The sequence below is a fragment of the Botryllus schlosseri genome, chromosome 4 (assembly GCF_051294905.1).
Source record: "Botryllus schlosseri isolate E-star chromosome 4, Bs_hap1, whole genome shotgun sequence".
NCBI lineage: Eukaryota > Metazoa > Chordata > Ascidiacea > Stolidobranchia > Styelidae > Botryllus > Botryllus schlosseri.
In genome coordinates, this window is record NC_137239.1 from 1,324,989 (window position 1) to 1,339,678 (window position 14,690).

Consider the following 14,690-nt stretch of genomic DNA (forward strand, 5'->3'; position numbering starts at 1 on the left):
TGTAGTAGGTTGAAGGTTTTTGCAGTAGTTCTAGTTGAGAATTTTGCAACGGGGGTAGTTCTAAATGCTGAACTTGAAAAGTGAGTAGTTCTAGGTCATGTGCGTTTCAAAAATCGTTGCTGAACAGCTTAATACGTGATCGTGATACATGCGTTCTTTTGTGTGATGTTCTTGTAACCATGCTAGCTCATCACTGTTAACAGTGGCGCAGCCACGGGTGGGTTGTGAGGTTCAAAATATCTCCACTTCAAATTGGAAACCGCGTCCTTTCGAAAGTCCCGATTCTATATCAAATATTTCTTACCTAATATACTGTTTACTAATTCGTATTAGTTGCTCCAAAAGTGAATCTAGTTAGTTAGTCTTTTAAAGACTGTTCGTCTTTTAGTTGTCGAGATAGTTTTGACAATCCAGTAAGCTAGTTTGAACAAATCCGATTGTTCGTTGCCAAATAGCGAGCAAGCAACACACCAGCTATTAGCTGCAACACGCATCTCGGGCCTCGGCCAGAAGCCGACAGTGTCAGCGTGTGCAAGAAACTGTTCAAGCGAAATACGATATACCGAGTTCGCGAGGTCACCGAAGAAATACCGACTTATAGCTATGTATAATGTACGCAAAGTCTTCAATCGCTCGGCGCTTTCCAGTCAGACACGTGTTCGCGTCATCGGGCAGGTAGAGTAACAAATATTTATTGTTGAGTCTAGCTTCTCGATACCAGTCGCTAGCATGTATTATGCGTGGTTTAGCAACACTTAACAGTCGAGAGTTTTCAATTTGAATCATTCAATAAACCAGTGACGCCACTTCGAATGGGAATATTCCTTTAAAGCTGAGCTTCTAGAACTGGACTAATAGTCCTGTAGTTCAGCGTTGCACGTATATGTACTGTGTGTGTAACACTAAAACCGGTGTTAAGTCGCTATTGTCGAGGCGTGTTAATGCCCGAAAGCGATAGTGGAAATTCCTCATTGCTGTGGTAATGTCTTCATTGTTTACACGGGAGAGATAGAGCAATTCGACATGTTTCCCTAGTTCGTGATACAGCGTTTTAGTGGGGTATTCGCAGGGAAAGCTTGTTGAAGGAATCGAGACAGGTTGACTTTGATTCCTGCATTCATGGTACTAATCTGTTTACAGGCACGTTATCGCCTCATTGTTTGTGTTCGCTCAGAAAGGACAGGCTACAAAAAGAGGTGGCAAGAGGTGGCATCTCGGAAGCCGAGATCGATATGCCAGGTCGTGGTCCGGTAAACTAGAGGGCTGATTAGTATTGATTCGGTAAAAAGCGTTTGTATTTCGACTTAAATGGGGGGACGTGGGGACAACTGGAAATGCTCGATAACTGTCGGATAGCCCGACCACAATGCAGATCCGGAATATTTGATAGGGCGATTATCTTTGTTGTCAACCATTTGGTAGTTGAAAGTGGACGCGCGTGTGTCGTAGGCTCTTATGCACTTTTGATAACGAGGTGAAGAAGTCATTGCAGTTTTCGGGACAGTAACCGCAATGGGGTTGATACATAAACTTGGCAATTTCTACGATACGATACGTTACTCGAATGAATCATCTCATTATTCGTCTCCAATCATTAGAATTAATGCTCGGTTCAGATTTGAGTACTTCAATCATTGTGTCCGGCCCGACTGTTACGTGTATTAGGCACCTAATTCGAAAATTATTGCCAAAATCCACTTCTACACTCGCCCGTAACATCGTGTATACGGCTTGCTTCGCTACTGCGCATTTCTCATGATATCTTCAATGCTGTAATGCTAGATCTCGTACCCTAAAATGATAGAGACGGAGAGTTATCTGAAGTCGAATGGATATGCGTTCGAATTCGGAACATCTTCCGGATTACCGTTTGAATTCGTGAAGTCTATGCGGACGCTGTTTGACATGATGGACGACACCAGTACTGGCAGAGTTGCCTTTTCAGAGATAGAGCGTCGCTGGCGTGACGACGCCGTTCCAAATCTTCCCGGTGTTTTGGAAGCGTTACGCGTCGTCGCGCCGGGCGAACAGCTGCTTACCTTCGAGGATTTCGTGAACGGGTTGAGTCTGGCGTTGCGTCGCGCTAGAGCACAGCATCTAACGAGAGGAAACGATGTCATGAACAAGACGTTAGGTAAGATCTAGGCTACGGAGATTTGTAAAAATTATTGGATTTTCAAACTGCGCAACTAGAACTTGAACTAATACTCACTTTTCAAAACTAGCAACTAACATGACTAAATAACTAGAACTAAGATCTTAAAAATCCGCAACTGACTGTCCAAAACACAACTCGATGATTGGGAGCACTGGTAATCGGGGTTGTAATGACTCGACTCGAGTCACGATTTTCGGATGACTCGACTCGAACCAAGTCATATGACTCGAGACCGAGACTGCCAAGACCGACATTTCTTGGTAATTTCGAAGAACAGTGAAGTAACCACATCATTGGGATTTCGTCTATTGGTATTGGTACTCGAAATGCGACTAGAAACTGCTAAAAGTGAGGTTAATTGGTATATTATGAATACGAACCATTCGATATCACCAAACAGTTATAAAAAGTGCGTTCAACTGAAAACTGAGCAGTCACCACGATGACTTGGACTCGGAATCGAGTCACCCAAGGTGGGTGTCAGATTCCATAGACAACCTAGTCGCTTCGACATCTTCCTTTCTTTCATTGTATCGCATTTTTGTGGTGTATTGAACTGATAAAATTGCTAATAAACCAATGATGATAATACCATGACCCGGACTCGACTCTCTGCTCGCTGACTTGTACTCGGACTTGACTCGGTGGTGAATTGAAAATAATTCGACATGACTCGAGTCAATACTATAAAAGTGAGATTGCCTTGTGACTCGGAGCCTTGCGACTTGGTTACAACCCTGCTGGTAATACGGATAATAGAATTGCAAGACATATTGGATATAGAATAGGCATTTCAAACGGATGGGTTTCCCGATTAGAAATGGCTCGAGTTTTGACCCGGCCCCTTGAACTCTTCCGTGGCTACGGCACTGCCAATATCAGATACCCAAACGCAAACGAATAATTTTTCAAGATGGACTTGTATCATATTCCCGATTTTACATATTCTTGGTTTTCATGTGTATTATATAACGCCACCGGTGTTATGGTGAGTGATCGGGCGGTCAGTGACGGGCAGCGTTCAGAAAAGAGATTGTGATATTGATGTCCACATGTCTATAATATTGGAAAATGTTAAAATCTCAGTATCACAATGCCATGCAGGCATGCACCTACTGATGACATCGAAGCAGCCATAGGTGTACTCTGTAAAATCTCTACATGTTGTGTTCGTCCGCGATATACTACATATTCCAAGATGTCGCAAGTGAGAGGCGTAGCCAGGCGGGTGTCTCTTGCTATAATTTTAAGAATATCTTGGTTTTCAGTATCTTACCGGTAAATTGCGCGATGCGCGTATAATTAGCAATAATTGGATTATCATGTTTGTTGCGTATCATAACAGAAAGACCTGAAAATAACTTGTCGCCATTCTCACCGGGGCTCGTCAATATATTTTGTTGACGTAATGGGATTAATATGAAACGAAGAACTAGTTACCCGTAGTCAGATTTGGACTCAAATTATCAGCCCCAATAAATTGCATTATAATAATTATTATTGAATTCGCGAAATCTAGCAGGTAGAATTGGATTCCGAATTAGAAAGAAACACAACAAAAATAAAGTCGAGTTCATATCATACACTATTTATCAGTGGTTCTCAGCCGGGAGTCCTCGAAGCATTTTCATAGGGTCTGCAAAACCTGAGTGCGCAAAAATGTGCAATATGATTGATGACCTAATTTGTAGTTTTATACGCTGTATCTATGGAAGTCATAAGGATGTTTCGACTGCTATAAACTTCAGAATTCACATCAGCAGAATGGTCGTCTTGTCTTGAGATCGAATATCCTATACTGTGAAAACTCACTTACATTGACAACGGGCAGACCTACTGATAGAAACATGATCCGGTTCAGAAATGTTTTGCCGGGGACCGGGGTGTTTCCTAATCTGCACCAAAGGGATTGAAACCGTTATTTACCTCCACCCATATCTTTATGAAAATTGATTTTGCGTTCTTGTTGATATTAAATGTACCGCGCGGATATACAAAGACGAACAAGTATGTCGAGAAATCTTCTGTAGATTTCGCTTTGAAATAATAAAAGTGTCCGTAATTTCTATATATAGCATGATGTTAATTTCATTAAAAGTCATTGTTATTGTTTATCACAATCCTATACTGTTAAAACTTGCCCATGACGGATGGCAGTTGCACGTAATTCGGCTTAATTTGAAATAAAATTTAGTTAGGGGTTCGCAAAGACGAAAAGGTTGGACCACAGTTAGATATAGTTCTCCTGTAGCATTCTCTGGAAGCATTAAATTAGATTGGAATAAAAAAGAGAGCAAGATACATTGCGCGAATAAAATTACCGGCCTTTCGTTCTATAGGTGGCCACGATATACAACTAGAAGTCTGCAGTTGGTGGCAGTCGAAAGACATATTTGCATATACTTACAATGGCAGGTCACTCGCAGCACGCGACCTGTCACAACACGCTGAAAGTCAACGTGACGAAGTTCGCACACCCGGACGAGCGGGGCAGTCATACGCAAGGTTTCAGTGAACAGGCCCGTATGGGTGAAAGAAGACACCGTTACGAGAGGAGTATTAGCAGTGGGAACACTACGTTTCACTATGACGATTACTCTATTCGGAAGTCACGCGGGAAACACCGCCGGTCCAACAGCGGGCCTATCCTACACGGGAAGGTGCGTTTCGGCTTTTGCGGGGTTAGCGTGCATTTTCGTGGTGCTGAGCTCAAATTTAATTACCACCTCATCCGTAGCAAATATGTTAAGGTTTACTGGTAAACACGATAAACTCAAATCGAATTTTATCAAAATACGCCAACTAAAAAGCAGTTCGTCCTATAACCTAAAAATAGTGCTTCGAGCTTGAGCCATCTGTTCGCCTCGATTACTCGAGTTTCCTTTGATGATACGACTGTTGATTTCTCTACTAGTTCCTGACGATTACCCCTGTCGAGTGTCAGCCCAAAATCGTCGGGTTGATTTTAATATGAATATATCAGATCATGTAATTTTACATATTAACTGAAGTTTTGTACCTTCAAGACGCTCTCCTAATCAAAATTAACAAATGTTTCTTGGCCTGTCGTTCACAACCCGTGTTTAGGGCGCCACACGCGACCATAGCTTATAGGATTAAACTTGATTTGCGCTACAGCAACACTGTAGTTAAGAAAATCAATGGACAACGTAAAAGTTGTAAGATACAGTAATAATTATTGATTGCCGGTCTCGGGAGTGTAAGACAAGACTAATATATAGACCTATATCGACCTAATAGATACGCTTCATGTCATAATGCAATTAACAGTTTCAACATTTACAATGCTTGCGACGTCCCAGGGGCACCACAATTCCCGATAACAGATTTCTACGCTCTACATGCAGTATCGCCCCGTAAATTTATGGTGGCGTGTCCTAAATTTTTTTCACCCGGTAATTCTAATGTTGTTCTATATAACTCCCTCGTACAATCTCAAAATAATAAGATTCCAGATTCCAGGTCGCTTTCAAGTTTGAATGGAATGAGTTAGACTCCTAAAACCTACCCTGGCTATACAGTAGTGACGACCCGGAGCATGCAACTGCTGCAAGATCGTCGGACACGTTTGGATTAATAAATAGTTTTTACAAATCTGCCCGCTGATCTACATCCACAAAGTATTTTACAGAGCACCATCAACGAAGCTTCCAATCTGCACGGTATAACGGCCGTTGACGATGCAATCATAGATTCTCGACGTCGAATTAAACGTACTTCGCCGAGAAGAAAACTACAATTCGCTCAAAGACATGCCAGAAAGATACTGACAACCTCATACGGCGATTGCTCCGTCAATAATAACAGATACAATCCCCTCTGTGATGCGACAAATATGGAAGCTCGCGGTTCTCCGTCGGGTACCTCGGCTTCGCATTCACCCGATTCAGAACTTCCAATGTTAAACGATGAAGAATACGGACCAAGTAACAATGTTGGACTTGATCAGGCTACCGCGGACACTCTAAGATCGGATCAGGCATCTAGCGGAGACGAAAATACCCACACTATATCAGTCAGGCCTGTGCTTGTGTCTGGGAAGTACATCGGTATAACCGGGACTTTGAAGCGAACCAAGTCATTGGCGTCGGTAGCCCAAAAACGTTTTGCAAGCCTGCCGCGGTTTATGTCCAAGTCGTCTAAAACGAAAAAGCAGCACACTTTGTCAACTGAAAACTTGAGAGCATGCGAAACGGCTTGTCAAATCGACGACACACATGAGCAGAGGTATAGATATACATGCTTGCAATTCGAGTTGGGCACAATGATTCTAGTAATATTGTTATATGATCCTTGCCGGTAAGCTAATTTATCAACGAGAGATATAGTTTTCCTTGAAGTGCTATTTTCCACTGTGGAAGACTGTAAACCTTGATTGACCGTATCACACTGCACGAAACATGTAAAGCTATGCTACGCACGTTGGTGGAAATGACATATCTGTGTAGTAGTGATTCACGACGTGCAATGAGATAGGCATGGTCAATATAGTAGAACTGGCATTGTATTCATTGTGGTGGCAAACAATGTTTATATTTGAACTATATTTACATACTGTCGTATAATGAGTGATACTTGAAAACTCTACTCTACATTAATACTTGATTCCGAGTCAAATCACTGAGATACACGATATTGCCAAGCCCTAGTCGATGTACTGTTAAGCATGATCTCAGAAGTTATTTGATTTAGGGACAGCAAGATACCTGATCCTCATCACCGGAAACGGGCTGTTGCGAAGGTTATGAACATGTTCAAATCCTCCGACTCCCGTCGTCATGGAGACAAGCCCGACCGCAGCGTGGCGAATCAATCGCCGCCCGATGTGCCTGTTGAAAAAGCGGCGAGGTGGGATTATTATATCTGTGAATGTAAATATGTCATCATTATGGGCAATTGCTTGAAACACGATACAGATTTCACACCAGACTTGTAGTAAGTAGGCCTACTCGTTCAGTTGGTTGATCAACCAACTAACTTCTTTTAGTAGTTCTAGTTCTAGTTGCAGATTTTGAAAATCGAGTAGAGAAGTGTGTAGTCCCTAGTTCTGGTTATGGATAATGAAAAGTGAGTAATTTGGCTTATTATAATCACAGTTTATCAGTCCAAACGATGATACCCCGGACGCCCTTCAGATATCCCAGAGGCTGTCAAAGTAGTAAGCATTGGCACTTCCTGATAAGAAGATTAGGTAACGTTGCAATTTCTACTATAGTTGAGTGAAAGACGAAAATAAAGGTCCGAAACGTACTTTCCTATAGTTGATTTGGTCGAGGTATCAGTAACAGGTAACAGTAAGCCGGTGGTGTATACTATATACTGTATATTTTCGAAATTGCGGTACGCATCTTCTTAGCTGCCCAAAACGACTTAGAACACTACACAGGTGCAATCTTCAAATATCTATCAGGTTACCGCGGTACAGGAGCTTTTTCACGCAGTTTTTATGACAATTTTACCCAGACAAGTGTTACAAACTTATGTCAAAATTTATGTCTTTCCAAATCCTGATAGTAAAATATCAGTAGACTTTCGGGTTAGCCCCCCCCCAAAAAAAAAAACTGTTTGAGAATAAGTGGAAGCAGTCTTGAGCAAAACTAATTTGGCGTAACCAATTTTACACACCAGAAGAGTCGACTTGAATCGTTACTGATTTCATCTGTTTAATCCATGCAGTAAAATATAATGCGTGACGATTTCACGTTGTAGGAAGGTGATACCATCTTTGAATGGTTGCTACGATACTTCAGCATTCCCGAATGGCGATTGCGTATATCACGGAGATTTTAGCTCGGAAATGGCGCCGCGGCGCAACACTAATCCAAAAAGACGGAGTCCCCGATGGAATACAACGGTAGCTGCGTTCGACACGCCTCTGGTGAGTTCAGTCTGTTTGGATTACCTGCGAGTCCGTGTGCAGGTGCGTGAAGTCGCGCTTTTGAACTAAATTCCGTGCGGTTCGAATCATGTATTCGGCGCCTTTTGATGTGCTTTTCTCGAAATCGTCTCGATCCGGAACAAGTATCGTAACTGTTTGGCTTCATGAAGCCGATTCGCATGCCGTCGTAATAATTAGATTTGAGAATATTTTCGACTATAGGGTCGTGCGGTTAGGTAACACGTGCGGTTGAAAGCTTTTGCGAATCAGTAGAGCGTATGTTTATATGCATCCTGATTCCTCTGATATGAATTATTTTATTATTCCTTTCGAATATTGCTCAGTTTTTTAGTTTGAAAATGACAAATTCACAACCCCAATGACTCAAATTCATCCGGAAAACCCATGAAACTTTGTATTTCCGTGACCGTATCCCGATCCGTTTGGTAGAAATTGTAAAGAGTGGGATATAGCCTGAATTTTGAAAACCTTGTATTTCTCAAATTCAAATCAAATCAAGGACCACTGGCCCTGTACAGTGGGCATGCATTCGCCAATAATATCAATACTAGCAAGCAAAAATTGTACTTTCACTTTGCATATTTCGCATTTGGTTGGAAGCATGTACGAGCGTTCTTTCCTGACGAGAGTCAGTCGAAAAGCTTGGGGTGGAATACATTTGGAAATATCAATATATAGTTTAGTGCGATGCTTTGCGCATCCTCCAGAATGAATGATGTTTTCTGCTCTGCCACCTCAAAAGTAAATGTTTTCAAACTGATGAACATGAGTAGTTCAACAGGATTCATGGTCATTCGACAATTGTTTTGTATATCTCGTGATTGTTTAGGTTTTGTTTTCCAATCGAATTTCATCCGTTAATGCTTACGCTCAAATAGTAAAATGCAATGGTTTCATCATTTAAGTCCATCTGATTGGGCGTCTTTTAAAGTTTAAAGTTAGATCCATTTTATAGGCGTGTAAACTTTGATACTCAATGCTAGAAATGAATTTTCTTCACATAAATGTTGGACTCTCACGTTCATATATAGAGAGGCCGTAAAATTCGGCATGGCACGAGAATATTCGAGATATTTGTTAGTATCCGCACCAATTAAAAGGCCGTTTCGCCGTCAGAATAGTGCCCAAGTCTTCGGATCCGTTGCTGAAATTCTGGTTTAATAGAAACACCGCTGTTGTCGTGGCATGTTGTTTATTGAATACTTTAATTGTCAAGCACTGCCTTGAAGGCCCTTTGGATATGACAGCGATAAAACGTGACGATGACATCACAACAGATTGCGCATACTGAGCTTTGAACTTGATATAATCGTCCGCATAAGCAGCCCAAGAATTTAGTTCAAAGAACGGAATACCTGTTTGCTCGGAATTTAATCGAACTGGATGATAGGGTCTTATCTCAATGAATCATGAGATACTCCGTTAATAAGCAGTGAGCGCTATGCAGTCATTACCCACTGCAATAATCCTCTTCCCGCAGATGAAGCGGATGAAAAACATCCAGCAAAAAGAGGAGCTGTTGCGCAAGGGACTGGCGACCACTGACGGAATAAAAAACGCTATCACGCACGCGTTGAAAATGGTCGAGGTCGAACGCGAACAGATCAACTCGATGATGGCGACTTTCAACTCCGAAAACGCAGGTATGTTGCATAGCGTCTGAGCCTACACATTTAGCGAATAGAGTGTGTATTCGCGCCCTAGTGCCACGCATGATATACGCTTGTGAATATACATTCATGGTACACTAAACAAGAACCCACCTCAAAGTTTCACCGCGGTCTAAATCAGACACAGTATTTTATTCCAAATGCCGCTTGCACGTAGGGACGTAGGGAGGTATGTAGGCTTACGTAGAATGTATATATATAATTCTGTATCATATTCGCTAATAGTTGTTGTAGGAATTTCGACTGATTCTTGTCGAGCAATACTGCTCCCTTTTACCAAAGAACATGGTGTAAGCATCTGAGTTATACAAACTACCAATCTAGTTTAGATGCTAACTAAATAATTTATTAGATTATTCTAGTTGACTGAATAGACTAATTGAGCAACATGTCGGTAATCTATTTTGTAAAATGGTTTCTATTATGTCATTTTAATTCTAGTATAATTTCAAGTTTTCCTGGAAATACTGCGGGAGAACCGTATAGTGTGAAAGCAGCAAAGCCTGCACAGACATTTGCCATACTCGTTCTTCGAACAATAAACTCGGATTTGACATGAACTGAACTTTATTTTTGTTGTATTTTTTTAATCATTCGGCAATTGAATTCATTCTCCAAGTTTTTACGAATTCAGTAGTTCTATTCTTATCTGAAACAAAATCGGTTCCTATCATTCTATTTCTAATCTAATTTGTGGAAACGGATTTTTTTTTTCTAGTTGTCCACATTCAAGTCGAAATACAAACAATTTCTACCGAATCAATACTAGTTAGCCCTCTAATTTACCGGGACACGACCTGTCATATCAATATTCCCTTACGACACATGCCACCTTTTTTGTCGCCTGTCTTTTTATAATATCTTCTTTTACTTTTCATTCAGTGTGAATGCCTTTTTTATTTCGTCTGCGCCAGGCCGTGTCTGATTTCGAAGATCAATCCAAGTCGTTTCGACACCTACCTGTCTATGATTGTATCGCAGTGTTGTGGTGTATTGAAATCATGAAATTTCTAGGAATAATTTGAACTGAATTGAACTTTTGTAAATCTGTTGTAAATTAGCGCTATACCATGCCAAAGCTTCAATTACAAAGCAGGTGGGGCAGCACAATCGGGACTCAAGGATCAGTCCGCCGTCAGTCCTTCGGTGATGGCAGCCATGGAAAATTTAGAGCTGATCATTAACGAGTTTCAATCGCTGGAAATGAGTTCACAGGTAAACAAGCTATAGATCTGAGCAGCCGTTCCGCATTCAAGGAAACGTGTTTTCTTTGTGCATCATACGCCATATGTCGCCTTTTGATGCTTTTATGACCGAGGAATCTGGATTGGAAAAATATAGGGAATTGAATGCTGTTAGTATTATGTATAAACACACGTTGGCGCTGCGGCTCAAGGTAGTGGCATATTCTGAAAGTGAATCGATTTCAAATCACATTCGTTGCAGCTCAAAGTATTTCAACCTTAAATCAAGTTATCTTATAGCCAACAGTCACCGAAGCTGGGTGGTTACCAGACTATTGCATACTACCATATTTTCAATATGCGCAACTAGGACTAGTGTTGGAACTAATCACTATTCAAAATCCCGAATTATAACTAAAACTACTAAAAACAGTAGTTATTTAGCCTTCAACCAACTAGCTTAGTGGTTTGTGGTTACTCCTACGGCCTAACAAATCAGACTTTGAAATCTCAAACGAGTATCATTATTTTCTACTGCGGAAGCGCCGAAACCCCGATTCGTGGTCTCGCATCATAAGATTCGTTTCAAAGCTACATACGTTAGTGGAAATACATATCTGAAGTTGTGATCAACCCACAGCATTGTCACAAGTGCCATGAACTAATGAAGTAGGAATGTATCGGAAAATACAAAATAGGTTCAACGCGATTTAGAACAGGCATCATGTTCCTTGCGGTCGTATAAATGGCACATATTTGAACTATACAATCATTTCATACTGCTCCGGCGTCATAATCAAAGATTCTCGTATACCCGACTCTATCCAATCCTACTGACTGCCCGCTTCGAGATCAAATCCTCGAGCCCCAGTTATTATATTACGGTTAACCAATGACGCGCGTCCCTCTTACCCGTTTTGTCCAGTATATCAGTCTTTTTACAACCGTATCAACAAACGTTTTTCAGAAAAGGAATCCGGAATCCACTGCGGCTTTTCACTCGCTTGCAGTCGTTCAAGAGAACAACACCAGGCTGACTCGGGTAACGTGGTCTCGCCAGACTTGTACAAACTACTGGATGCCGATAATTCTCATCTAGAACTAGAGCAACTCGCTTTTCCGAACACGCAACCAGAACTACTCACTTTTCAAAACTCAATACTGGAACTAGAACCAATAACTTTTAAAAACGATCAACTTGGAACTAGAACTAGAACTAGAACCAATTCTGAGCTCGCAACAGGAGCATGAACAGGAACAGGGATCTATCAACTCAAAAGGGTCGCGGGTCACTTTTGAGAATTCGTCGAGGCCACAGGCCGCATGACTTATATATCGCGATAAAAATAGACAATTTACCAACCGCGTTTGGCTAACTCAACGTCAGAACAACGCTGTGCTCTCTAACATGGGCGAGGGGCATAGTTACCACAAACTGAAAAAATACAAATACAACAAAAAATACATGACAATCACTTTCATTCTATTTTAAACTATTATATGCGCACGATACCTGGCAACACCCTTCAGAACTAAGGCAGGGGTGTCCAACCAGCAATAGATCAACTGGAATGACGATATTGCGCACAGAAAAGTAGCTTACTTAGAACAACAACAACAATATTTTAAACTGAATTCTGCGTTTAAAAATGTTTTACGAAGCGTTCTTCCGAAATTTCAAATCAGGTCTCGGGTCGCAAAAAATGACCCCACGGGCCACGTGTTGGTGACCCCCGAACTAGAACAAGAACCACTCGCTTTTCAAAACTCGCAACTACATCTATAACTAGCGGTAGGACTATTCTCGTTACAAAACTCGCAACTACACCGATAGACACTCACTTCATATCTAGCATCTTCGAACCAAACTAGACCTACTCATTTTTCAAAACTAGCAACTAAAACTGGAATTACTCGCTTTCAAAATCCGCAGAATTGACGAACTTGATAAATGTGCAACTAACAGTGGTTCTTAACCTTTTTGTCTTCGCTGGCCCCCTTTGGACCGTCATGGAGCACTGCGGACCTTCTCCCGTTTTAGTTCAAAGTTAGCTCAATTATCGTGTAACCGTCATCTGCCTTGTGCAATTATTAACTGTAGGCTAGTGCTACACAGCAACAAAATGACGTTTCCTAAACATACCACCTTACCACGTACGTAGAAATTGGGAAGAATTTTATCTTCTCATAGCGAATTTTGTAGTTGTATGACTTGAAATACGCAGTCGTGCCTTGAAAATCTGCGTCATGGATTTGATATGAATGATTGCCGAAAACCCATTTCCACAAAGATAGATGGAGTCGAATGTAGTAATAACGGGGAGCGCTTCCGACGTCACCTTTGGGTATGATTGCAACATATATGGCACCAAAATTGAGAATCAGATTTTAAATCAACAAATAACGCCGAGTCTCGTCTATACCTCGCAGCTCATCCTGGCGTTATTCCGGAATAGTGGTTATACCCCAGAAGAAATGGATTTATTGAAACTAAACCCCACCAAAACATCTCTAATCACAGCCATATGTTTGTATCAGTAGGTAATTTAGAAATTTGGCAGCTTAAAAACTGAAATGAGTGTGCACGACAGAATATTCCGTCTCAGACGGCCACTCTGGTTAGTTATGTGAGTACTAAGTTTTTGCATTTATGAAGCGATTCTTCCTCGTGATTTCATCAATTTGTAGAATACAAATTAGGTCATTAACAATTTCGCAAATTATTGGAGGCTTCGCGGACCCCCTGAAAATGCTTCGCGGACCCCCGCTTGAGAACCGCTGAACTAGATTATGACCTGAATTGTGAATGAAGTAAGAGATATTGCATTTAGAATTGGCATTTCAGAAGAATGGGGTTTCGAGTTTGAAATCCGACTGCCAGGCTTCGTCAGTGTTAATCGTGACTTTTGAGTTCAGTAGGAACTCAGACAACAGAATACCGGTATTGGGATTCACGCCGGACGAAGACACGTGTTTTATAGTTGTTGGGTAACTAATTCTAGTTTATTGCAAAACTATAAATAAAATTTGAACTTGTTACTTTATATATTCCTCGAGTTAAACTAGAACCACTCAAAAACAGTAGTCAGTTAACCACAGACTCACAGATTAACTAGATTGATAGTTTGTACAAGTCTGTACCTTGCTATTATTAATACAACATTTCCTTGCTAATTCCACATTATATTTCGGTGCGTAGGAAGTGTCCGAAAAGGCTGATGTGATAAGGCAACTGGAGCAGGAAAAATCCGCGCTTGTCCAACAACTGTTCAAAGCCCGCACGGAACTACGACGAAACGAAGAGGAGCGAGCCGACACCTCGATTTTTATCTGATATCCTCACGCTTATCCGAATGTGCGATGGCGTACGCGTCGTCGAAGTGCTTTTGTCCGATACGTCAGTGTTATTATTTCAAGTTCTATTGTCCCTGTTGAATATACAGTCATTTTAAGCGATTGAGTTGTCGCCTTTGTAATCCCCTCTTGTGAGATGGTGAAAGTTACGTAACGGCGTTGTGCCATCGCGAGTAGCTGCTAGAATAGGGATACATTAGCTATAATGTGTAGGATTACACCTTCATTGATATGTGGTAGCATTGTTCTGGTATGATGGTTCCAGTTAATCGATTGCGTTCGGTAATTAGCATCGCTTTGCGATGAGGCTGTTTCTCTGTATCATGTTGGATTTGTAACGACTAGCAGTGATGGTGTACATTACAGTGCGTGAATAAGATGACTTGAGTACTGTATTCTGAATG

General features: G+C 41.3%; 1 protein-coding gene across 2 annotated transcripts; it reads left to right on the forward strand.

Annotated features, from left to right (window-relative positions):
* Positions 1-865: 865 nt before the first annotated feature.
* Positions 866-14,388, forward strand: LOC145436825 (uncharacterized). 2 transcript variants are annotated; one of them, XM_080314041.1, is made up of 9 exons: positions 866-2,134; positions 4,574-4,818; positions 5,811-6,406; positions 6,872-7,027; positions 7,889-8,057; positions 9,559-9,721; positions 10,842-10,963; positions 11,900-11,974; positions 14,132-14,388. In XM_080314041.1, exons 1-9 carry the CDS (start codon positions 1,798-1,800, stop codon positions 14,264-14,266), a joined length of 1,998 nt encoding a protein of 665 aa, XP_080170167.1. In that variant the 5' UTR covers positions 866-1,797; the 3' UTR covers positions 14,267-14,388. The 2 variants fall into 2 exon arrangements, with proteins under 2 accessions (XP_080170167.1, XP_080170168.1); XM_080314042.1 differs by having other exon boundaries at positions 874-2,134; positions 10,845-10,963.
* Positions 14,389-14,690: the final 302 nt, after the last annotated feature.